This window comes from Falco rusticolus, chromosome 11 (assembly GCF_015220075.1).
Source record: "Falco rusticolus isolate bFalRus1 chromosome 11, bFalRus1.pri, whole genome shotgun sequence".
In the NCBI taxonomy this organism is placed as follows: Eukaryota; Metazoa; Chordata; class Aves; order Falconiformes; family Falconidae; genus Falco; species Falco rusticolus.
Genome location: NC_051197.1, coordinates 31,269,849 through 31,294,570, shown reverse-complemented (window position 1 = coordinate 31,294,570; position 24,722 = coordinate 31,269,849). Strand labels below are relative to the sequence as shown.

Sequence of the window (24,722 nt, the reverse complement as noted above, 5' to 3'; positions counted from 1 at the left end):
AGAGGGGCACATTTTGCTCCCTCAACCTGATGTTGCTCTTTGCTGTGAGGGCAGCCCTGCAGACCAATGTTGCATTTCTTGTCCACCAGGATGCCCAAGTTCCTTTCTGCAAAACTACTTTCCAGCCAGTTGTCACCAGCCTATACTGGTGCACAAGACTGTTCTATCCCAGATGCTGGACTATGCATTTGCTTTTGCTGAACTTCATGAGGTTTTTGTCCACTCATTTCTTCAGCTGTCTAGGTCCCTCTGAATAACAGCCTTGCTTGCCAGCGTATTGACCACTCCCCCAAATTGGTATCATCTGTATTCCCAGTCTGATATCTTTTCTTTTGAATTGGAACCATCTGCAAGTCTGAACTGCCAGTTAGATGCTGGGATCAGAGAGGGTGATGCATCTCTTCCACAACCACTGAATCCTGTTTTTAACTGAAAATGTTCTTGAGGGAGAAAAGTACTCGGTGTCAATTTAGAGAAATACAGCAATAATCGAACAACAATATACTTACAGAAACAATCAAAAAATGGGGTGATGATACCTTTTCCTCAGTTTTCCAACATCCATCAGGAATGCTTGATGTGTAAAAGGCCTTTTGACACTCTTCTTCCCTTGTCTTTCTGCTGTGGTGCACCTTTGTCACAGAATGTCTTGGTTATATATATAACATGTCTTTTGTTCAAGAGTCTGGAGGTGTTGGGAGGAGGCTTTAACATATACGAATTCTACAGTGTGAAAGTTTTACTGGTTTTAGACCAGTATAGTCGTCTTTTAGTGACAAAAGAAATCACTTGAAAAGTTTTTCCCAAACTCCCAACAGCTATTTATTTTATCACTTTTGCCTCAGGATTAGGCTGAAGCTAATGAATCTTTTGGATCATGTTTCACATTTTTGAAAAAAAAAAAAAAAAAAAAAAAAGATCAGATAGGGTAGAATTACTTGATTCACATGTTACCCACATTTCTGGGTTCCCTTTTTGTTCTAGATCATGTTTTTCCTGGGATCTCCTTCTTTTCTTGTTTGAATTGTGAAGTTGGTGCTCACCCAAAAAAGTGCTAGAGATTCATGTTGGTACAGTCATATCTTTCTTTTCTTGGCCAAATATATTCGTATCAGAAGCATCCTTTGTCTGACGAATTTTTAGAACAATTTCTTTTCAATGGTACCTTCTCTGGGAGCGTGTGCATGTCCCACAGCAAGGTCAGTTTGGGGAAGCATCAGTCAGCAAACCAACTTTTCAAATGTTTTTGATCCAGTTACTCAGTTGATATCGATCATTTTAGCTCTATTGATTTGCACATGGCAATTTCATAATAGCATGCAGTAAGTTTAAACAGGCTTTGTAGTTCAACATCTTTGTTCATTGATGTCGATTGCCTCAAAGTCTTTCAGTGAAAAATGCTTCAGATTAAATGCATGGAGTTTCCCTCAGGCATATCTAGTATTTTAAATCCAGCCCTCCTGGTAACCTGGAGTAGCTCAGCCACTGTACATTTGAGGTTGCCTGTGTTTGCACATCACTCTGTGATGCAAGTGCTCAGTTTTCAGATGAAGAACAGTGTGTGAAAATGCCATTTTAATCTTCTGACCATATAGATCCTGAGCAACCTTGTGATGGAGGAACTTCTGCCTAACCTTCAGACAATGATCCTGCCTAAAATGAAAGGCAAGCGGAATGATAGGAAGCGGGCCTGGTTTAGTGTAAGTACTGATATTTGCAGGGTAGTTATTTCTCATAGCAATTGTCTGTGTATGCTGATTCTGATCTATGCTTCTTAATTTGATTTGGGTTTAGATCGTAGAAGAAACTTACGGCTTAGTCCAGCAGCAGGTGGCAGAAGGATTAAGTACCTTGAAAGAAGAATGCAGAGATTTTGCAAAATCTCTTGAAGGAACCATTCGTTCAGACATGGATCAGATTCTGAACTCCAAGAACTTCTTAGCTGGAAAAATTAATGGTTAGTGGAGGAACAGCTGTGTTTTGGAGCAATTTTTTAATGTTTCATTTTTGTGTTGCTTAAATTACCAGTTGTCATTGTTTTGAAATCCTCATGTGTTTTGAAAAATCCAGTTGGAGACACTGGTTTTCAGGGAACAAATATTTTGAGCCTCAGCTGCCTTTGATGGGAACTGATACCTGTGGCCAGTGTGATACCTGTGAAAATACCAGGTCTTCTAGAGCTGACAGGTTTTGAGTATCCTGATTAGAGTTTCTCATTCTGCTTTCATTTTCACTTGGACAGCCTTATGTAATGAAGAGACAGGTCACATGAGCATAATTAAAAGTGTAGTGGTTTTGACCTGATGTCTAGGAATATTCCACAAAACCAGGTTCTGGTTATGTGAAAATTCATAGGCTACCAAAGATTATTTAAACCAAAGGGCTTCTTAGGTGGTTTTAAACTAAGTATAATTTTTCTATGACTATAAAAATGAGTGTAAAAAGCAGGTGAAACATTAGCTGATGTTGCTTACGCTAGCAAATAAAGAAATAGCTGATAATTTAGGAGCTATTTTGATAAAACTCAGGGTGTTCTGTTGATATTCTTACTTACCAGACTAGGAAGTTTTCAGTGAACTGTAGAGTACCAAGTTCAGGTGCCTCCTTATAGAGTGATCGTGGCCATGCTCTGTGCAAACCTCCCAGTATGTATAAATACTTAGAGCTGCCTTTTCCTCTGCTCCCACAGGGCCCCCAAGCCACTAGCCTTTGGTGAGGTGGGGCATGGGAAAGATGTTTCATTGTCATTCATAAAACTAAAAACTCTCCTTTCATCACCCTCATCATCTTTATGGAGGTGTGACTCCAGGGAAAAATACAGTAATTTAATTTGTTGTAAAGTGAATCAGATTACTTTTTTCACTATATCTCTTAGTAGCCTAAATGCTGCTGTTGTATTGTCTTACACTCCAGCCACTGTTTCTGAGCCTGCCCAGAAGTGCTGCACAGAAAACATCCAGCCGTTTCTCACGTCAATATTAGAGGAGCTCATGGGTCCAGTGAGTTCTGGATTCACTGAAGTCCGCTCACTTTTTGATAAAGAAGTTAATGAAATCATCCAGGACTTCCAGAAGACAAACGATATCATGAAGCTAAAGGAGGTAAGACAAAAATATATTTGGAACCTTTTATATTAGCACAAGAACCTTCTAGCTAGAACTTGGCTGACAGCACCATTTGCTTTCCCAGGTGGTAGGGGTTTAGCATTTGGTTGTGTCATTTTGAAAGTCTTCTGGTATTTGAGCAACTAGAGTGTAGATACCAGAATTTGTTTTAGGGCCACTGTTACATTCTCTATTAAAAATTCGCCTCAGGTTGCTTTCTCTCAAAACCTGTTCTTCCTCCACTGGAATGCAGAATGTGGATCAGCTTATGAACCTACCATTCAACTCTGTGAAAATGGAGCCCTGCTACCTGAAAGTGAACCTCCTCCAGGAGCTCCTTCAGGACCTCAAGAGTCGCTTCAAGGTCTATCATATTGATTTTGTGATTCAGAGGACACAGAACTTCATGCAAGAGGTACTGTAAGATCCAGTTTTTCCTCCTGGGAGAACAGGTTAGGTTTGTCCTTCTAATCTGCTTCAAAGTAATCTTGATAAAAAGTTGAGCAAGAGCGCCAGAATATCTCTCAAATCAAAGTACAGGTAACAAAACCTAAGAAAATCAGAGCTAGAAGATGTTTGACATTCATATTTGTGAGGTTGCGTGTGTGAGTCTCAGCAAGGAACAAAAATTTTGGATGTATCCTTTCTTCCCCTGCACTTTCATGTTCTGAATTCTCAGCGTCTCAGCACCCAAGAAAGTTGTGGTTGTAACCAATGCGGTGGCTAAAATTTACCACCAAAAGGTTGATTTTTCAGGAAGGGTCTTAAATACATTTTACCAAAATGGAATGTCTCCTCCTTAGTAGTGTGTTTTCTCATTAATATGAAGTAAGGCAATTAATGTTAGAAACTGGCAATTACTTGGACACAGGTGACGTCTCAGGATATAGCTGCATGTAGGTGCTTTAAGCAACTTCAATCCTCATGCGAATGGTTGAAGCGACGACATAATTTCAGATTTAAAATGAACTCTTATCTCTTTTTCCTTTAGTGTATGTTGGTATAGGCTATAATTTTGCTTTGCTTTTATTTCTTTTGGATGCCTGGCCAGAAATCTATTAGGAACTGGCCAGTAGACTTACTTCGATTGCCAGATCACAAGGCAGATTTGGCCTTGTATCTCTATGTTGAACCCTGTGATTTTAATCCATAGTTGAGAAACTAAATAATCTAGTCAGTAATCTTGTGAAATGGAGCTGGTCCAGTTCTACAGAGTGGGAGTTATGAATATGGAAAGCAAGTCTCTAGCACAGTGCTGGAACAGGGTTTTCCTAAAAGCAGCTCTTCTAAGTACAGCTGTGATCAGCAGCCAAAGAATTATTCAGAAATAAAATTCTGATTTCATGTCTGGGTCTTTCGGGGGGACCGTTCCAGAATGCTGCCAGATAAAATGTCTTTCAGTAAGTGAAGACCATGAGGCAAGACAAAGAAGCAGACAGAAAATAGATCCCATGCAAACCAAGTGGTGTTTTTTTCTGAACAGCACGAGTCAAAACTGACAATCAATAAGTTAAATTAAAGCACAAGTTGTTCTAAAAATGCTGGTATTGCTTCTCTCTCTTTAAAAGGCTGGTATTTTTCTCATAAAAATAGTATGTAGTTTCACTTTGTGTCCATGGACATTTATTTTATTAACGAGTAAGGCGAGACATGGCTATGCTCATGTAGTCTTAAAAGAAGCATTTGGTTTAACTCTTAACTGGGCAGAGGCTGGAGGAGGATTCCTTGGCTTGGGAGCTTGGCATCCTCTAGTGGCCAATTTTAGGAAATTTGGGAGCAGAATGCTCAACTGGCATTAATAAAGCAGCTGCAGTGACTTCACCAGAACTCCACCAATTTATGATTTGCTTCCAATAAAAATTGAAATAAAAAGTGAGTAGTTCATCTTTAATTAGCCTCACTTAACTCTACACTGATCCTGTCTTTTTCTTGCATCCAAGGTCTTGCTGTGCATGAGTATTTACTGTACAGCTTTCTGATGCATCCACAAATTGAGTAAACCTCCATCTTCTCCATTGCCACTTGTAAACACAGTCTGTATAGTCCAACGCTACATTATCTGCAAAGCCAGTTACAAAAATCAGCCTTCAACATTTGTCACTGCGTATTTTCATTCATGAAAATACTGCTAGCCAAGGAGGAATTGAAAGCATGTCTTATCCATAAGTATGTACATACTCATTTACAAACTACAAGAAGTCCTCTACAGTATATGGCTGTCTATGTATATTGACTGGGATGGGTCCCATGGGATACAGAGGAAGACCCAGCCATGTGGACAGCCTCTCTGGGCTTGTTTCTGTACTCCTCCAATAAGAATATATTAAAATTTGAATGGAAACACTTAGCTAAAAAAGGCAAAACCTCATTAAGTAGACATAATTACCGCTTGCAGTACTGTTTTTCTGAAATATCTTTTCAGAGTAGGGGATTTAATATTTTTAATGACTCTCTGGATAACCTGAAAATATGGCAAATGCCAGCCTAACATAATTCTGTGAGAAATAATTGTGCTCTGTGCAATTTTTGTGAATAATTGTATTATAAGGACAGCTACTGATTAATTACTTTTAAAAATAATTTATCTGTAGTATTAATGATTAAGACCATAAAAATCTGGTAGGAGTCAATGGGATTCTTATTATGGATAATCATTTTTATGTATGGCCTTTATATGTAGACAATCAATTTTACTTCTTGTCCTTGTCACTGTAAGTTTAGATGGTGACAGGAGATAATATATATATGCTACTGTGCTGTGATAGCATAATAATGATACCAAGGCTTAATTTGCTTTATTTATTGTGACATTTCTGTGCATGTTAGCCTTCAGAGAACTGAAACAGCTGAAAAATTTTGGACGTTTTAATTAATCTACTCTGAGCAAGTTTGCTGCTGGAACTGTTTGTTTAGTTACATTAGCAGACTTCCTAGTATAAACCTGCCTATAAACTCAAGAGAGATGCTGAGGCAGTTTCATTTTCTTATTCTCTTGCATTAGATAATCTTCTTTTGGGTTTCCCATTCCAAAACTGAGTGTTGCAATCTAAACTAAACAAGGCTTTCCTTCCCCTTTCACAATCATTTAAAGTACTGGAAATATTTATTGATCTTAGGCCCGTTATATTTTCTCCAATTCACCTTCTCAAAAATACAATCTAAGTTAATAGTTATATTTACAGTGCTTCTTTACATAGGTAGGATTTTTATGTTATTGGTCTTTAACAGATTTTTTTATTTATTATTTTTAGCTGATGGAAAATGCAGTTTATACTTTTGAGCAGTTGTTCTCTCTAAGTCCCCAGGCAGACTCAGTGAAAGTTGCAACAACTATTGAAAAAGTCAAGCTGAGAGTACTGAAGGTAAGTGTAATTCAGCAGCACTTGCACAGGAGGACCTTGGGTTCTGCCTTGTTGGAAATGGAGAATTTATTTTATGTGAATTTAGCTCAGTATTTGAAAGAAGAGGTTGGGTGGCACTTAGCAAAGCTCCTCATTTTGGGGGTAAAACCTAATTCTGGGGAGACCCTTGTAAAAGTATTTACATGTGCAGCCCCTTTAATTGCAATTAAACAGCTGTTATGATGCTGTCAATCTGGGTAAATATTTTTTTATTAGCTTTATAATTAGCCTACCCCTAGAATTCAGAAGAGGCAGTGCTGAAGTACCTGGAAAGAGCATTCAGGGGCTGATTCTAGGCTAGGTATTAAAAAAATGAAGATAAAGAGATTCCAGAAAACTAAATTTCAGAGTATTTTTGTAAAAACTGGAATAACCTGCATGGGAATTCAAACCCCTGATTGTGTTTGCATGAGTGCACCCATGATGTGGTATCCTTTGGGATTTATCTGTCACCAGTCACAGAGTAACAAGAACCAGTTCCTCCTATGAGTGATTAATAACCCCAAACATGTTTGGGCTTGTTTCTCCTTTTGTCTGTTTTGACAGCAATATGATTATGACAGCAGCACCATCCGGAAGAAGATATTTCAAGAAGCACTGGTACAGATTACTTTGCCCACAATGCAAAAGACACTGGCTTCAACATGCAAACCAGTAGGTTTCTGTGATTAAAAAGATACAGTAATAAAAGGCAGGGAAGGATTAACACCTTGGCAGTAAATCCTCAACTCTGTAAAGCTGTTTTCTTTTGAGAGTTGTGCAGATTGGCTGCCTGATTAGCAAAATGATGCTTCAATTTGCCAGTTCATGGATTGGGTAGATGTGGAACATAAGGAAGATTTTGGGAAACAGGGAAGCTGTATATACAGCTTTCTTTCTCTTTGCCCATCCCTGTTTCATTTCTTCCATATAGATCTGACGTCACCTCAAACCAGACTCCTCTTGACAGTTACAATTGTAGGTTATGAGCCTACCCTTACGTTCAGCAGCCAGGCTGCAGGCTGAAACTCAGTCCGTGGGAGAGGGTGCTTTGCTCTTCAGCAGCACCCCAAGGTGCAGCTGTGACCATACACCGCCTCTGCTGATGATCTTCAAAGCCTAATGCCTGCTTGGGCAGCAGGAGCAGCAAGCAGACAGGCCGTGCACTTCCTTTCCGTGATTTTAAATGGAAGTAATTGCATCAGCACTGCTGCCCTTAATTAAATAGGTAGGTTAGTTCTCAGCAAAGGTGGCTACCAGTGCTTCATGGAGATGTTATCAGTGTGGCTACATCAAGGGCCAGTTGGAATGCTGTTCACATTGGCTTAAATTAAATAGTCTGTACCCTTCCTGAAGCCCATGCATATTCTTTTGCATTTTCACTGTCCCTGCTGAAAGAGGACTGCCCTAAGCCATCCTGGCTTCTGTGCCCTTTTGTTTCGCTTGATGTTCATCACTTCCCAAAGGCTGTAGGCTCCCACCCAGGGTGCACTGCTCTTGCTGATGCTCTCCAGCTTGTTTCAGTTTCAAAAACAAGTTTAAAGCCAAGTGTTTTGCCAAGTGATGCTTGAGAGTATTTGAGTATGGATTATTAAAATTTATGATTTTCAAAAATATCTTTAAAATCACTCTTTTCTGTATGCCACTCTACTTTCTTTACTATCCCCAAATAATAGTCTCTCATAGAGTGTCAGCAGTGCCTTCAACACATGGTGTCTAAGCACAAGGGCAACCATTTTATCACCTTGAATATATGTAGAGAGGGTGGAGCTCCACATCATATCTGTGTCATACGGGACAGAGGAAGCAGTGGTGGTGCAAACTTCCCCCGAGCCCATTCTATTTAATTTCCCACGAGCCTTCTGCATTTGTACCTCTACAGAAATGAGCAGTCAGCTCTAGAAGCAAATGCATGACACAACTGACATGTCCAGTCAAGTCTTGATCTTTTACTTGAAAGCCTCCAGATATTTTTATGTAGGTGCCTCTTCTAGAAGGGGGCAGAGTTCATTTACTTTTTGTAGACCACCAAGCAGCTGCTTAGTGATAATGACTCAATTATTGTCTAGACAGCCTATTGCGTATAAATCAGTAAGGTAAAAATGTTACACACCTATTAGAAAAACAAACCCAAACCCTGTATCTTCCATGCTCAGTATGGATTTGCCTCCTTGGACAAACATTGAGGCATTTCCTCACCAGCTACTTATTTCAGAATGTTTACTATAGTGCAGATGGCAATGATCTATAGTGCTTTTAAATGTAATTGTAGTGTGAGAATACTGTTTGATAAGTGCATAATAAATTGAGAATCTACATAGCTCATTTAGTCGTAGTTCAGAGACTTTACCTCAAGAGCCAGCAAGGAGCATTGCAAGACCTGCTAGATGGCATCTCCAAGGTACTCTGTTGAAGCAGGACTCCCAAAATCTCTCATTTTTATGCATCTGTTCCTTTCTTCTCTGTCTGCACAGGAGCTGCAGAAATATGAGCAGTTCATTTTTGCTGATTACACTAGTGTGATCCAAGTAGAGAATGTGTATGAAGAGATTTTATACCAGACACTGCTTGAAGAAACCCTGAAAGGTGAGAACATTCATGAGGTGACAGTAGTAATGTTTCAGCTGTCAACTGTGAGCTCCTGCTTCAGAGCTTCCCAGCATTCTAACCTGGCTGTTTCAGATCCAGGCCCCACTCTCCCAAAGTCTGGTGGTTACAATGCTACAGTGTTTTCATTTAGCTCACTAAAGATGTGTGACGAGCCCTAAAATCTGAATTATGGGGCAACTTTACTAAATCTGGGAAACTCAAAGTGATAGGTTGGCACGAGCCTATTTCTAACAAAACGTAATTACGCCAACTTCCTTTTATCTTCATTCCCTGAGCCAAGGAGTGAGATTATGCTCTTGCTTGCAAAGACTTTGTGATATCTAATGGCAGTGCAAATGAATTTCCCCAAATGAAATTAACTGCTGGATGCAGTTTCCAGTACATCACTGATGCCAGAGCAGTACTCCATGCAGATCTCTCTGCTTTTGTGTCAGAAAACTAAACTACTCTTGGTGGCGTATATAGATAAATAAAATACTTGCATCTTTCTGGATCTGTCTGTCTATCTATACCCTAGATAACAGACAAGGATATGTATCGTACAGTAAGTTTTAACAGACCCTCTTTGGTGCTCCTGTTCAAAAACACCAGTATAATAATTAATATGAGTACACTTTTATTTATATATTCAGTGTAAATCCTTCTGCACTGAAACATTACCTTCATGCATTGTGGGTCCTGTGTTAGTTTTCTATTACAGCAATGCTTAGGTCAACATTGAAGTTCCATTATTCAAAACAGAGAAAATCCCCACCCCCCAGTAAAGAAATGTAAACTAAAAGCAAGTTGAAAATGAAAATCACTGTTATCTGTAATATCAAAATGTATAACATTAGAAACTCGCGTAAACACTTCTTTAATGTACCTCTGTCAAGGTACATTAAAGATCAAAGATTTAATTTTTGATTAACAGTTTGATCTCTCTGTTTTATTTAGTGATAAAAGAAGCTGCCATTATGAAGAAGCACAACCTCTTTGAAGATAACTTGAATTTGCCCTGTGAAAGCGTGTCCAGCTTAACAGACCTAAAGACCCCTTCAGGGTCAGCACAAACAACTCCTGCAAAAAAGCCTTCCACTGCCCGAGCTGAGATGTCAGACACTGAAGCTCAAAGTGATGAAACGCTTATTGTGACAGGGAAAATTCCTTGGGAGAAGGATGCTGATTATAGAAAGTCATCAGACAAAGAGGCAGTCACTTCTGTTAATACAGCTGGGGATCAGGCAAGCAAAAGTGAAGAAGTGATCAGTACAGACATTGGCAAAAAAGAGGAGTCCCTTTCAGCTACCCTTACAAAACAAGAAGTTGCAGAGGAAAAAAGTTCTTTGGAGAACAAAGACTCAGTGAAAGCAGAATGTGTAGTGAACACTGAGAAAGAGCTTAAGACACAAGAAGAAGCTGCGGAGGAAAAAGTAGCTTGTGGGACTGAAACTGCAGTGAAAGATTTTGGAGGCAGCCTTAAAAAAGAACTTAAGGTACATGAAGAGGCAGTGGAGGAAAAGGTAACTTCTGAGAGTCAAACAGCAATGGATGCTGCGTTTGTTGGTGGCATTGAAAAAGAAAGCAAAGCACAGGAAGAACTTTCTGAGATAAAACTGACTTCCCCACATGATAATGTAGCAGAAGCGGAGATTTTAGGGAATGCTGAAGAGAAAATCAAGGTAGAAAAAGAAATTTCAGAAAAATTATCTCAGAGAGAAAATGTGGTAGGAACAAGGTTTGAAGAGGATAGTAACAAAGAAAGCAGTGACCAAGGAGCAAGTACTGAAACAAGGGTTATTGCCCAGGATGAAAACACAGGGAAAGAAGGGTTTGGGGATAATCCTCAAAAAGAAAGCAGGTTAAAAGAAAAGAGTTGTAAATCCCCTGATGATGTGAATGAGATAAAGAGTTTGCTGATGGTAGCAGTTGAGATACCAGCAGATACTCCAGCTGAGAGCATAAAGGAGATTTGTGAAGATGAGATATTAAAGCTGCAGCAGCACAATAAAGAGGACGAGTTGAGCAAAATGGCTGCAGCAGAAATTCAAGTGAGCCAGACAATGATGAATAAAGATACAGCAGAATGCACAGAGTTCAAGGAGGACCAATCATCTTCATCTAGTTTGGGGACAGATGGTATGAATTTAGTGAATGTGTCCAAGGGGGCCTGCAATATGGCACAAGCAGAATGGCTGGTGGAAAGCTCAGATACACCTCAAGAGGTAAAGGCAGAGGTGGAGATGAAGCAAAGCATTTGGTACACAGGTGTGAGAAGCTGTGGAAGTGATAGATTGCAGTCAGAGGAACACACTGAAAACGTGTCCAAAGGCAAAAGATTAGATGGGGAAGAGGGAGGCACAGGAAATAACCATGCTGTCCCAGTGGAAGTAGGGACTGAGGGCTTTTTTCATAATCCTGCTGAAAATGCAGACACAATGCAAGTGCCTGTTTTGGATACAGAAAACCCAACAGGACTGCTAGATGTGCCGGTTTCTTTGGTGCCAGAGCAGAGCAAGGTTAGCGCCAAAGAGGTGACAGGAGATACAGAGGCTAGTGGGGGTGAAGGGCAGCCAGAAGATGAATCGTCTTCACACAGAGAAACAAAAAGCACCGAAGTAAAAGATGTTTTCACAGAGGAAAACAGAGAAGACAGTTATGCACAGCAAAACTCTGAAGAGTAAAAAGCATTTTTCAGCCCAGCCCTGCAGGATTTATTTACTCCAGTAATCCCTGTTTAATTGTGAATACTTACTTGGGTCAGGGCTAGAGGAACTGGGCTTTATGGTATTACCAGCTCTTGCAGATTTAGCATGGAACCCTTCCTGAGAGATGGGTAATACGTTTCTTTTTGGTTAAAGCCATCACTGTTTAAAACCGGGTTACTGTTGGGGAATCTCATATTTCACTGAAAATTTGCTACTTTTTATGGCTATAGAAAAAGTCTGAAAATGTGACCACTGAATGCTTCAAAAGCAACTCACCCCCAACTGTAAAGGTATTTTAACAACTTAACTGTTCTTAGTGTTTTAGCAGGGGAGTAGCTCATGATTTTTACATGCATGGATTTGACAAGTACTGCTATGATTCTTAGGTGGTTGGTACATACATTTCTAGTCAAGGATGCTTTTAGTATTTGCATGCAGTATACAGGAAATACGTACACCTTTTAGTAGTTAAACAGACCAAATAGTTAATTTAGTAGGTTGCTCAAAAGCCACACTCTATGCAAACTCGGCAAACTGATCACTTAATTATTTTGAAGTTTTGACAGATATTAAAGACAAGCAAGTGTTCTGATTTTTTTTTCTCTTATTGCTATATTTAAAATGGGGAAAATATGGGAGCAGGTTTCTCAGTCCCACTCTGCACTTCTGGGTTATTTAGCCTTCCAGAGCACTTTACGGCTATTTTATTTTGTTTTATTTTATGGAAGGGAAAGATGAGAATGTTTACAATAATTGTAACCAATAGGCAGCATCTTTCTGGTTTACTTCCCACCATAAAATATATTCACTTTCATCCGTCTAATGCAGAATATTAAGAGTTCTGCCATTCCCATTCTTACTGAGTTACCCAGTTCTGTAGGCCTTTTTAGGTGCAGAAATTATGTAATAAATTGCAATAATTGTGAAATATCATAATCATTGCTAATAATGTCTAATACAGATGTTAACTGAAGCAGAAAGCAGCCAAAGGTTATTCACATGTGCTTGGGTTTTGGAGGGCAGAATCACATCGCAAAAGCAGTTAGTAAAATAAGACCTACTGCTTTCATAGCTGGCATATTATCATCCACATCAAACCTGGATCTATGCGTGAAGTTGCTTATATGCATTATTTGCATGCACAGTTTAAAGACTGCACAGGAAAGTTTGGAAATTAAAACCAGTATTTTAATAAAATGGCCTTTAGAGTTCAAAACCTCCCTTTAGAGGTCAATTTAAAACACCTTAAAAATTTGGCCTTCAGACTGTTTCTGAATAAATATAATACAGTACAGAACAGCAAAGATTAATGACAAATACAGTTTGGACTGCAGGATTTACAGGCATAAAGACATGGGAAGAAATAACAAAGTCCCAAGACTTTGTTGGCATTTAACTTCAAGAAATTGTGCCAAATCTATTATTGAATGTTATTGAAGTATGCTATAATACTAACAGAGAATTGACACTAGAGGAGCAAGCAAATATTGCTGCATAAGTAAGGAACGTTGTTGAGCAACTGAACCAACTGCAAAGTCACTATTGTAAAATTAATGCAACTCCTATTTATTCCAGAAGCCATGCTGTGGTATAGATACAGATCACAGGTCACAGAGGTTTTCCTTGCAAAAGTACTTTGACTTATTTCCTTCTTATATTTCATGGAAAAATACTAATTTGTAAACACACAAACCACTGTCAGCCAGTATTTAAAAAAAATCCTTAGTTATTTCACTGTCAGCTGCTTTGTTTTTGCAAATCATAAGCTATTTCTGATAGGTACCAAACATTAAGTGTCTTCAAATTATAACGTGTACTTTAAAGTTAAGCAGCACCAGTCTCTTTTAGCCATGCTAAAATCGGGGAATATGGCATTTTAATACATTTTTTTATACAAAAGAGGATTACCAAGACAGTGAGTCTGTGAAAAACACTGCTGTCTCCTACAAAAGCCGTTTACAGCTGATATGAATTAGATACATATGTACAGAAAATACTTCATAATGGTTCCCATCATAGTATTTTTTTTGTTATTTCTATCATAGGCTTAGATCTGGGTAATACTTTCCTATAATATTGAAGAATTGAGTTGTTGAATACAGATACTCAACATACTTGTTTTTCACAAGGAGAATGGGAAAGAACAAGGAAGATCTAGCATATACATCTCTCTGTTCTGCAACTTAAATAGAAGTTCCTCATGGCTAGGGGACTGATTTTTTGCCTTTGTGGACGTTTTCTGTACATTCAGATGTCTGCAAATGGATAGAGTAATATTTTTTAAGTCTTTAACCAGACTTGGGTAGAGGTGACAGCAATTTAGAGGTCAGCAATCTGCAACATTATGTTGGACCACTGATTAAAAATTATAATAATCCACCCATTCAGGAAGTTTTGTCGCTTTCATGGGATTTCCAACACATACCTGGAATGAATTATTTTGCTTGTAAACTAGGAACAATAATAAATCACCTTTCAGCGCCTGGAGGGCTGAGGGTTCAAGCACCACAGTGCCTTGAGGGAAGCGGGCTGGGGGGGCATTACCACGGTTTTATTTCATGGGGTTGCTAGTTTTAAAGGACAGGATATGAAACACATTGTACCTTGCTTGTAACTTTGTAAAAACGCTTGTCATGAAAATAAAAGCTCTTCCCTTCCATCGTTGGGAGGCTGGGTTTGTGCATGTGTGATAATTTAATTTGGGGGGGTGTACTACAAAAAAAAAGGAGGGGCACTTCAAGCAGCTGCCGGAGGGCGAGCAAAGGAGACGCTTGCCTTGCACTCTCCCCAGCCGAGGAGTGTGTTTTGGGCTTAGTTTCGCTGCTGGACGCCCGGCTGGCAGCTCTCCTCAGGGAGCGCGAACTACGGCCCGCTCCCGGTGCATGCCGGGAGCTGTAGTCTGGCGCCACCGCGCCCGCGCGCCGCTCCCCCGCCTCTCCTTTTGTCCACGTCGCCCTCTCGGTCGGCGCGCCGCTGCTGTCACGTGGCCCGCGCGCCCTCCCGCCTCTCGGCGCTCCTGCGCCGTTCCTATTGGCCCGGCGGGGCGGCGCGTGCGGGGGGACCCGGAAGCGGCGTAGCGAGGCGGTTTCCTTGGCTACGCCACAGGAAAGCGGAGGGCCGGTCCCTTCCGCCTGCGCGTCGGCGGTGGGAGCCGCGGCCGCCGCGCCGCGAGGGGCGGGCAGCGGGCGAGATGGGCCGGAGCCGGGCCTAGCGGCAGCAGGCAGGCGGCCGCGGCCATGAGCGGAGCTGTGGGCTGCCAGGGGGGCGGCGGCGACCGGGGGCCCCGCTGGAGGAGGCCGTGGAAGCTCCTGGCCCTTGGCCTGCTCTCCGCCTCCTCCGTGCTGGCGGCCGCCCCGGGGGCCGGGGCCATGAGCAAGGAGGAGAAGCGCCGGTTGGGGTGAGCGCCGCCGCCGCGCCGGGCTGGGCTGGGCCGGGCCGGGCCGGGAGCTGAAGGGGGAGGAACGGCGGTGGCGCCGGGTCGCCCTCGGGGCCGCCGGAGCCCTGTGAGGCCGAGGCGGAGGCCGGCGGGGCCCGGGCCGAGCCCACCGCCCGCGGCGGCTTCGCGGTGCGCCCGCGTCCCCTCGCCGCTCATCGGGCCCTGGCCGTGCTGGGGCGGCGGGATCCGCGCTCCCCCCGGGGGTCGGGGTGGACAGGACGGGGGCGGCTGTGCCCCTCGCCCGGCGAGCTCCGGGGACGTCTTCCCTGGCTCCCCCTTTCCCCTCCGAGCCAACCGAGATGTGTGGCATCGCCCCCCCCCCCCCCCAGTGCTCTGGGGGGTGTGTGCCAGAGCCGGGCTGCTCTTTCAGGTCAGGTCGCCGCAGTTTGTGGAGCAGGCAGCCCCCTGTCGCCTCTGCTGCCTGTGGGGTCAAACCCCTCTGCCATATGCTTGGCAGCTCCAGTCTTGAAGATTGCAGCCAGTGGTTGTGTGGAATGATGAGTAGAAGTGATCAAAGGTAAATCTAAATCCATAGCCAGTTGCTCTAATTATGGCTTTGCCTCTGGAGCATGTGAGTGTTTGGGAGTCATAAAACAGGTAAAGGTTTACATGTGGTATTGCCTAGTTCCCATATATAAACTAAACTACTTTTGTCCTCAATGCATGTACATGTAAGAAGCCGATTCTCTTTTCATATAGTTTTTAGCTGAAGGATAAAGATTACAGTATAATTGGCAATGTATTGCGCTGCATGAAGTAGGAATTTTTTTTAGCAAGTATGTAATCAAGCATATCGTGAAAGGAGACTGTAGCAAGGTGGAGGTGTGTTTCTTTTACTCAGGTAAAAAGTGATAGGATGAGAGGAAACGGCCTCAAGTTTTGCCAGGGGATGTTAAATTGGGTGTTAGGAGAAAATTCTTCACCCAAAGGGTTATCAAATGCTGCAACAGGCTGCCCAGGGAAGTAATGGAGTCACTGTCCCTGGAGGTATTTGAAAGACTTGTAGATGTGGCAGTTAGGGACGTGGGTTAGTGGTGGACTTGGCAGTGCTAGGTTAACAGTTGGACATGATGATCTTAAAGGTCTTTTCCAACCTAAACAGTTCTATGATTCTGTATAGATCCTATTACTGGGACAGTTTCATCATCATCCTCTTCCCATCTACTGGTCAATTGCACAGCAATGATGCAAAAAATCTGCTGGAGAAACACTGGATGCTCTCATGGTTATTAATCATTAGATAGAAGTTGATACTTAACTCTGATTATGTTTACGGTTATTGGGGGTTTCCATCGTGGGTTCTCAGGGTACTTTGTGTTTTATGTGTTTTCTTCATGTGACTACATAAGGAGTTTGTTTCATTCATCAGTTGGTTTTAAAATTTTTGCATTCATAACTTGCACTGGCTGTATCGTCTGATGCTGCAGGCATACAGAAGTGATGTCTTGCCACGGTTTGTATTTGGGGGCACCAGGCTGGGTCGTTTCTGAATAATGGCAGGTAATCTGTGTATTTCTTTAATGACAAGATCATGTCAGAAAAATGCCCTGCAAATGTGAGTTACATGTAGAGAAATAAAAGTTTTAAGAAGCTTTCTGTATGTTGTATCACTGAACAGCATTGTATGCTTAGTTCATCTGGATATGGCACGTGTGTGTCAAACCCTGGTGTTTTGTCTGCTGCACAGATCCCAGAACTGCAGACTGGATGTAGTCTGTCAAGGACCTGAAAAAAACATCATACTCTGCTCTTTTGATGACTTAATGCATTTGATGAGTTAAAACTACTTCTTAAATTTCCAAGTCGTTGAACTAAATCAGATATTTACAATATAATTGTGGTGTTCTTGTCTGTTTTATGTTCAGTCTTATCAGCAGAGATTTTGAATTATGTTGATGGGAGCTTAGAAATTAGCATGCTCTTTTGCCTTGCGGGGCTCTTCAGTAAAACCGTTAGGCACGACTAGAAGTAGTGCTTTCTCTTGAAAAACCAGTGCTTTTTTTATATAGTGGTATTTCTCACCTTGACTGCTTTTCAAACGTGAAATAAATGTATCCATAAGGGGTTTACTTTAGTATTTGCTTGCCAAGACTTCTAATGCAAGGAGGAAGTGTACCTTGTAACTTATGGCCGTTTTCTGAATCACAGGCAGGAGTTTATGCTGTGTCAATGGTTTTAGGGTTGGTGATTACAAGCAGGATATAATTCTGTTTGCTGGTTTTTGCTGAGCATGGAATGTGTCCCATCTCAGCTTTAATGTGTTGGTGATGTCTACAGCTATTTAAGGGGAAGCACAGCAGAGATCTGCGAGAAGCACTGCGAGAGATCTCAAAATACTTAATTTTGTGTTAAGTGAAGAAGTAGTTTTTCCTTTCTGCAGTGAACGAAAGTAGCTGCATTAGGAAAAATTATTATGCCTGTATTTCATTTACTTGAGTACATTAGTAAAGGACCCATTATTGATATTCAGATATCAAAGCATAATATATCTTGCTGTTCTAGGGTGGTGTGTTAAAGGCCATTGTAAGGCTGACCCTAATGCTTTTTCCTTTTCTTTTTTAGAAACCAAGTGCTTGAAATGTTTGATCATGCATATAGTAATTATATGGTAAGTAAAATACTTGTTTAATTTTTTTAGGAGTTGTTGCTGACCTGAGAGAGAAAGCAGTGTACAGTGCATGACACTCCAGAGTAATGGCAGGGAGGCAGGGATGAAAACAAAGCTGAAATAAATAAGAACACCTGTATAGCCTTTAAAAAGAAATGAACAAATATTACTTCCAGGAAGAGCAGGGGCGGGGGTTGTGATCGCTTTCAGAATGGTACCTAGGAATTGCTAGCAGTAACCTGTTAATCTGTGCCTGAGCTTTCTCAAACCAGTTTACCTCACATCAAGCTGTGAACAGTTTTCATCTTCGGTAAAGTATTTAGTTTGAAATTTCAGACTCCTAAAAATACTGGGAAAAGGAAGCTCAAGAAGAGCTGTCTGTAGACAGCAGATTCTGGAGAATACAAATTGATCTTACTTATTTTGAAGGTAAATGTGCAGTATTTCTTCTGGGGTAATACATGTTAGATGCAGTTTGGTAGCTCTTTTATGAAGAAACACTTTGTAGAACCAAGTACAATAAAAAGGGGATCTGGTGTCATATCCATGCATTATAGCCTCTTCTGAGTCTGTGACTGTCATATGACAGTGAGCCATGCTCGCTATGGTTTCTTCTAGTTTGACTGGTGATTTTCTGCGCAGGTGTCTTCATGTTCTGGATATGTGAGCCATTCTGCACTCTTAGTCAACATACATTAGCTTAGTTTGATATGTTTAAGAATAAAGAATTAGTGGACTGACTTTCCTCAAGTAATAATTACTTTCACATATGCTACAAGTAATAAGACTTCTGAGGAGAAACTGTAAATGTGAGTAAGATAAATATAAAAGATGCGTTCTTACTGAGTTTGTGTAACAATGTTTTTGTTCATTCTTTGTGGCTGTTGCAGGACCCCTTTTCTTTGAAGTTGCACCAGTTCCTGCAGGACAAACCGCTGTCTCTTGACAGTACCTTGCCACATGTCCCAGTTTCTATATATGGTTTAACGCTTTAATATGTAATACAAGCTTAAAAGCTTGTGAGTTACAAGTTTATACAGTACATGAGACTTCTAGAACTCTCGAATGGATAGAAAGACAAGCAAGAGTATTTTCAAAGTGGGTCTAGTTTTTCTTTTTAACATTAGCTCTTGCTTTTGGCACCTGAGCAGTAACTAGTTAGTTGGGGCCTGGTTCCATAAAAAACACTTGGCTTGGGTTTACCATGGCAGTCTGAAGTAAAAACTGTTACGTATTTGGCAAAATTGGATGTCATGTTATATGCCAGTAGAAAGGATCTGTGCTCCTACTATGCATTGTGTGATAAATTAGAAACTGGTAGGTGCCTTGATACACCTGACGCAAGAAAGTTAGAGATGAAAAAGAATTACTTCAGCTATCCTGGAAACTTCGAAGCCAAAAGGATATTCATTTGCCACGTATGCTGGAGCACTAAACAAACAGAGAAATATGACTTGTTTGTGTAAGGTTGAAAAAAGATTGGGCTATCAGACTTGATTCTGACAGCAAGAGAATTAAGTGGTTTTGCAGCTGCTTATGAAACAGCCACCTGAAAAGTTTTGATTTTCTGTTTCTATTTAGAAGACTGAAAATTCATGTTTGCATGCAAGGGGGAAACTCCCTGGTCTCTTTTTTTTCGGTTGTTATCAGGAGCATTGAGTAAAAACTGCTGGTTTTTTTCAGTCCTTTAACAATATTTCTAATAATTGGCATTTTTTGCTTCTTGACTGTCAGAAAGAATATGTGAAAATGTCAGTCACTTGAGGCCAGTAGATATTTCTTGTTTTACAGCACTGGTAGCAATGTGTCTTTTTTTCGTTACTCGAGTACTGTGCTGCCCTGAGTTTACAGTCCTGAAATTAGGCAATATGATCATCTGTTCAGTCAGAATGTGTAGAAATTCCAGCGTATCTGTTGAGCTTCTTATGTGTAATATTTTCCAGAAGTATGTTTACTGTAACATTTGCGCCATATTTTATATTTAATGGGTCTTGCTACCTTCCTTTGAGGTTACTTGAAAGGGGAGAAGTTACAAGTTGGGAAATGACTTGACCCAGTAAGTAGCCTTTCCTGCTCTAGACAGAGAATAAGTGGACTGGTTTTTTTTCAAAATGTTTCTAGTTCCTTATGATTTTTGAAGTCTAGAAGTTTTTTTCCAGAATTTTTATCACCTTTTTTCTCCATAGTTTAAGCCAGAGATCTTAGTTTTGACATTGCTTTTGTTGTGCACTTCTTTAATCTCTGTTTTTCTGAATACTTGCACAGATATTCGGAAACATCTGAGCCTTATTAAAATGATCTAGATTCTGGCTTTTGTAGTTGAACTTGAGGAAAATATTCATGCAAAGACTTAAAAAACTTGGGAGGGTGGTAGACAGGGAAACAAACCATCCGTTTCAAAAGAAGTTGCTGTAAGAGCTGTTTATTTATAGAAGAATGTTCCTTCCTTTCCTCTCTATTTCATGTTTGAATATAGATTATTTTTTGTACCATATATTTGGAAAGACTTTGAATGTGTTTACTTGCAGTTCAGTGCAGTAGTTGAACTTCTTTTTTATTCTGCCATGTGTTAGTTCTTCACTAAAAGTAAAATCGGAGAGCACCATACAGCAGCCGGTTTTCTGATGAATCAAAAGAGAGAAGCTCATCCCAAATCACTTATATTGGGCTTCTAATGGAGAGGCAATTTCATCTGTGCTTGTTAAAATGAGATATATTTAAGATTAATTTTTCTTAGTGGCAGTGGCTACTCTGAAAGTTTTTCAGTAAAGTCCTATTGCACAATGATGAATTTCAAATCTGTGTCTGTTTCATTTGCTAGCCTGTTTTGTTGGGAGATCGAACCTACAAAACATACATTGGCTTGAACAGGCATTTTATTCTGTCTGCTTGACATAGGCGGTGGTGCCACTCCTGTTGTTTCTGACTGACTAATGAGAAAAAAGTTAAAATAAAGCTTGCTTTGCAGAGTGCTTTTTCTAGAAATGTGGAAAAGAATAGTTGATTTAAAAAAAGAATCTAGCAATGTCTCTCTAAAAAAAAGGTTGTATTTGTAAAAGGCTCAGTCTTGGTAAGCTTTTTTTTTGTGTGTGAATGTTATCTTTTGTTATGCCTTGTGTAGTGATTTACCAATTTACTACCTTACCTTCTAAGTGAGTTCTCTTATCTGGCACTGATTGTGACCCTAAGTCACTTAGTCATTTGGAAATGTTTCCAGAGTGACTTTAAAGTCTAACTCCCACTAATTTCTCCATGAAGTACCGGACATTGATAATGCCTGTATTAAACTCATCTTTAACATGGTAACTTCTGTCTAAGGAACATTATAGGAAGTGTCACATGCATCTTGTTGGAGAAAGCACACGATTAAGTATTCAAGTTAATCGGTGGGGGTTTTTTTGAAGCTTTTTGAAGGGTTTTTTTTGGATGTGCTGTTAGTTGTTCCAGACTTCTTTGGGAGGTTAGAAAGAGGTCCTGTTGCTCTGCTCACACTTTAATCATTTCCAGCCACCCAGCTGGAAAGCAGCTCAGCAGAAAAGGACCCGGGGGTCCTAGTGGACGCGCAGTTGATCATGAGCCAGCAATGTGCCCCTGCAGCAAAGGCAGCTAATGGTGTCCTGGGCTGCATTAGGCAAAACATTGCCAGCAGGTCGAGGGAGAGGATCCTTCTCTCTCCTCAGCACTGGGCGGGGGGCACACCTGGAGTGCTGTGCTCAGTTCTGGCCTCTTCAATACAAGAGAGATGTAGACATACTGGACAGAGTCCAGTGAGGAAGGGCCATAAAGGTGATGGAGAGACTGGAGGATCTTTCCTATGGGGAAAGGCTGAGGGAGCTGGGGCTGTTCAGCCTGGAGCAGAGAAGACTCTAAGGGAATCTTATGAATGTAGATCAATACCTGAAGGAAGGCTGTAAAGGAGATGGAGCCAGGCTTTTCTCAGTGGTGCCCAGTGGCAGGACCAGAGGCACTGAGCACAAACTGAAACATGCGAGGTTCCCTCTGAACATCAGGAAACACTTTACTGTGAAGGTGACTGAGTACTGGTACAGGTTGCCCCGAGATGTTGTGGAGTCTCCTTCCTTGGAGATAGTCAAAGGTTGTCAGGACACAGTACTGGGCAACTGGTCTGGGTGGCCAAGCTTGAGTAAAGGGATCGGACAAGATGACCTCCAGAGGTCCCTCCCACCTCAAAATTCTGTGATTGTCATGCAGTTTTTCTGAAGTACAGCGTAATTGGGCTTCCTTTTAATGGGCTCTGAAGAGCTGCTGAAATGGCTGTAGCAGTTGTAACGTTCCCTTGGTTTGTTTCCCTACAGGAGCATGCGTATCCAGCTGATGAACTCATGCCTTTAACTTGCCGTGGACGAGTACGGGGTCAGGAGCCAAGTCGAGGGGATGTGGATGATGCCTTGGGAAAGTTAGTGTTTGAAATGGTTACTGTCTCACATAAACATCTAGGAATCTAAGTACAATTTGCAGTCCATAAAACTTGTTTGTTCAGTTGACGTGTCGATAAACTTGCACTTGTAAGAAATGCTTGCTTTTAGTATTTCCTCCCATGCTGTTAACTGATGTGAAAGTGTATCTTAATCAGAAAAAGAGACTTGACCAGCGAATGAGATCCAAAGATAATTTTTTTTAATCATTCTTCAAGTATTTTCCATAGGAAAGCCTTCCAAATATGAACTGATGTTTATGGTATCAGTAAATTTGACTGCTCAATAGAGGTTGTAAGGGTTAATTATCAGCTGCACGGAGCAGTAAACTGTTACCCATTATGCTGGCCTTAACTGATATTTGAAATACTTCTTTTCTTTTTTTTAGAAAGCTCTCTGAAAACATGGTTAATCAAATGATTATCGTGTGTGTGGTAGCCTGAGGCCTTAGCCAGAATATAAAACATTATTTCAGACATGGAAATTCTTCATATTTTTTTCCTTTAAGATAGCTTATAATGCAAAGTACTGGTTCTTTGGCCATCAAAATGTAGATTTAAGTACTTTTTCTCCAATGTAAATTGAAAAAGATGAAATTAACTTACTCTAAATGTGTTTGTAATTGATTCCTTTGTTGTCTGTGTACATGCAGTTTATAGAGCAAATAATAAATAGCTGATGCTGTTTTTATTGGTATCATTGCTTAGTGTCCTGAAGCAGAATAGTGTTAATCAAAAGTGAAGTCCTTGTCTTAAATACTACTTCTAATTCACTCTATGATATTGAGCATATGATTTTGGTTATTTTTTGCTATGTGCATAAGTTTCTTAGCCTAGAGAGTCCTATATAAGCCTGCTGCCTTGGTGGTATTGAGACATCCAGGTGATGAGAAAGAAGTGTTGAGAAAATGTATTTTTAATCCTGGTCATGCATTCTTTTAAATGATCTCTTTTTACTTATTAACGTACTATTGTTTGAGTAAAAATACCTTCTAGTCCCTTAGATGCATTGAATAGTGTATTTATTATTTTTTCTGTGTACGTGCTTTTTTCTGTTCCTAAAAATTAGCTCTGTTATTATTTATTAGATTTCTTATATAATCCTTTTTTCTTGCCAGCTGGCTCAGTCATGTTCTCTACAAGCTTTTGCAATCACAAATGACAGGGTGAGACGGCTAGGTCAATTCTGTTTCCCTGGAGGGCTGGGGAGTATAGCTGCACACCAGCCTTCTCAGCTGTGCAATGCGTGATCTCCCCCCCTTTTGTGTGGAAAAAGTTATGTATTTATTATGCAGTTGCGCACAGCCACTAGTTAATCTCTTTCTCTTGTAGAACAACGCTCCCAGAATGCCTTTATATCTTTACAAATTAAAGAAAATAATAATATATGGCCACTTCATTAGAATTTGAATTCTGCTCCATGTATAGTCACGTGTTGCCTACAGGCTCTCAAACACTGGGCACTTGCTTAAATTCTGGACACTTGTTTTTCAATAGGCAGTTGTAACTGTTTCCAAACTTCAATTTTACTACCCTCGTATTCCGTAAATTCTATTCGATGCATGTTTTGTGTTTCTTAACATAAGAGCAATTTTATTCAGGTTATGCCGAAGGTCCATTCAGCTTGGCTAGCACTATAACAGGCCTAGAGAAGAATATATGAACAGAACAAGCCTTATGGCGATATTCGTGTTTCAAACAGCGTGGACCTGTTCTCTTTTTGTGGAATAAGTAGTTCTTTATTTTAAGCCTGCCACTTGCTAGTGCTGGATGGCACCAGGTGAAATGTACTGTGAGGAACAGTGAATCTTCATGTAATTATCTTCATATAATGACACTTGAGCTTTTACAGGCTGAAAAGCCCTGGTGTGTTCTCTTGTTCCTAGTACAGAAGCTGTTACATACCTTCAGCCCCTCCTTACTGCCCTTTTCCTGTTCCATTATATCCTGCATTTAAGTTGCATAACAAAACAACAGCATTTTATTTAGTCTTTCACCACTAATTTTGACAGAGTTTGATTGCAACAAATTGCAGCTTTTTCTGAAGCAGTTAATTGGAACAGTTTGTGGTAGAAGACATTTAGCTTGGAGGGATTTTTGATCTTCCTTAATGTTTTTATTATTACACTTAATAAGTCAACATTCTTTCATTTTTTGAAAAAGAAAGAAAAAAAGAGGTTGAGAAAATACTTTGAACCAGTCTGCTGGGTTTTTTAGGGTATTTGATTGGCGACTAGAAATAAAAATTGAATTTGCTTACAAGTTGGAAAGCTTTGCAGTAAGTATATCTTTATAATCATAGCTTGTTTCAGTCAGCTCCTGTTTTGGTCACTAACAAAGGGAAGAAACTTGCTAGGGTGTTTTGGTGTTAAACATATTGTGTGCAACTGATTTTTTAGCAGCTAATGGTCTGTGAGAAATTAGTTTCTTCCATGGTATTGGTTACTATTAAAAATGGTTTA

At 40.5% G+C, this 24,722-nt stretch overlaps 2 protein-coding genes across 3 annotated transcripts in view; both read left to right on the top strand.

Annotated features, from left to right (window-relative positions):
- The window catches only part of NIBAN1 (niban apoptosis regulator 1), a 70,140-nt gene extending 55,688 nt beyond the window's left edge, over nucleotides 1-14,452 (top strand). The window contains exons 7-14 of the mRNA XM_037404259.1: nucleotides 1,596-1,700; nucleotides 1,795-1,957; nucleotides 2,914-3,101; nucleotides 3,358-3,519; nucleotides 6,356-6,466; nucleotides 7,052-7,159; nucleotides 8,959-9,070; nucleotides 10,031-14,452. Coding sequence (XP_037260156.1) covers nucleotides 1,596-1,700; nucleotides 1,795-1,957; nucleotides 2,914-3,101; nucleotides 3,358-3,519; nucleotides 6,356-6,466; nucleotides 7,052-7,159; nucleotides 8,959-9,070; nucleotides 10,031-11,757 — 2,676 coding nt within the window. The 3' untranslated portion in view covers nucleotides 11,758-14,452. The remainder of the gene's footprint in view (nucleotides 1-1,595; nucleotides 1,701-1,794; nucleotides 1,958-2,913; nucleotides 3,102-3,357; nucleotides 3,520-6,355; nucleotides 6,467-7,051; nucleotides 7,160-8,958; nucleotides 9,071-10,030) is intronic.
- A 427-nt stretch (nucleotides 14,453-14,879) lies between these two features.
- Nucleotides 14,880-24,722, top strand: part of EDEM3 (ER degradation enhancing alpha-mannosidase like protein 3) — a 32,595-nt gene continuing 22,752 nt past the window's right edge. The window contains exons 1-3 of one of the 2 annotated variants that reach the window (XM_037404052.1): nucleotides 14,880-15,178; nucleotides 17,780-17,825; nucleotides 22,142-22,242. In XM_037404052.1, the coding sequence (XP_037259949.1) occupies nucleotides 15,018-15,178; nucleotides 17,780-17,825; nucleotides 22,142-22,242 (308 nt within the window). In that variant the 5' untranslated portion in view covers nucleotides 14,880-15,017. The remainder of the gene's footprint in view (nucleotides 15,179-17,779; nucleotides 17,826-22,141; nucleotides 22,243-24,722) is intronic. The other variant, XM_037404053.1, reaches the window with a different exon arrangement.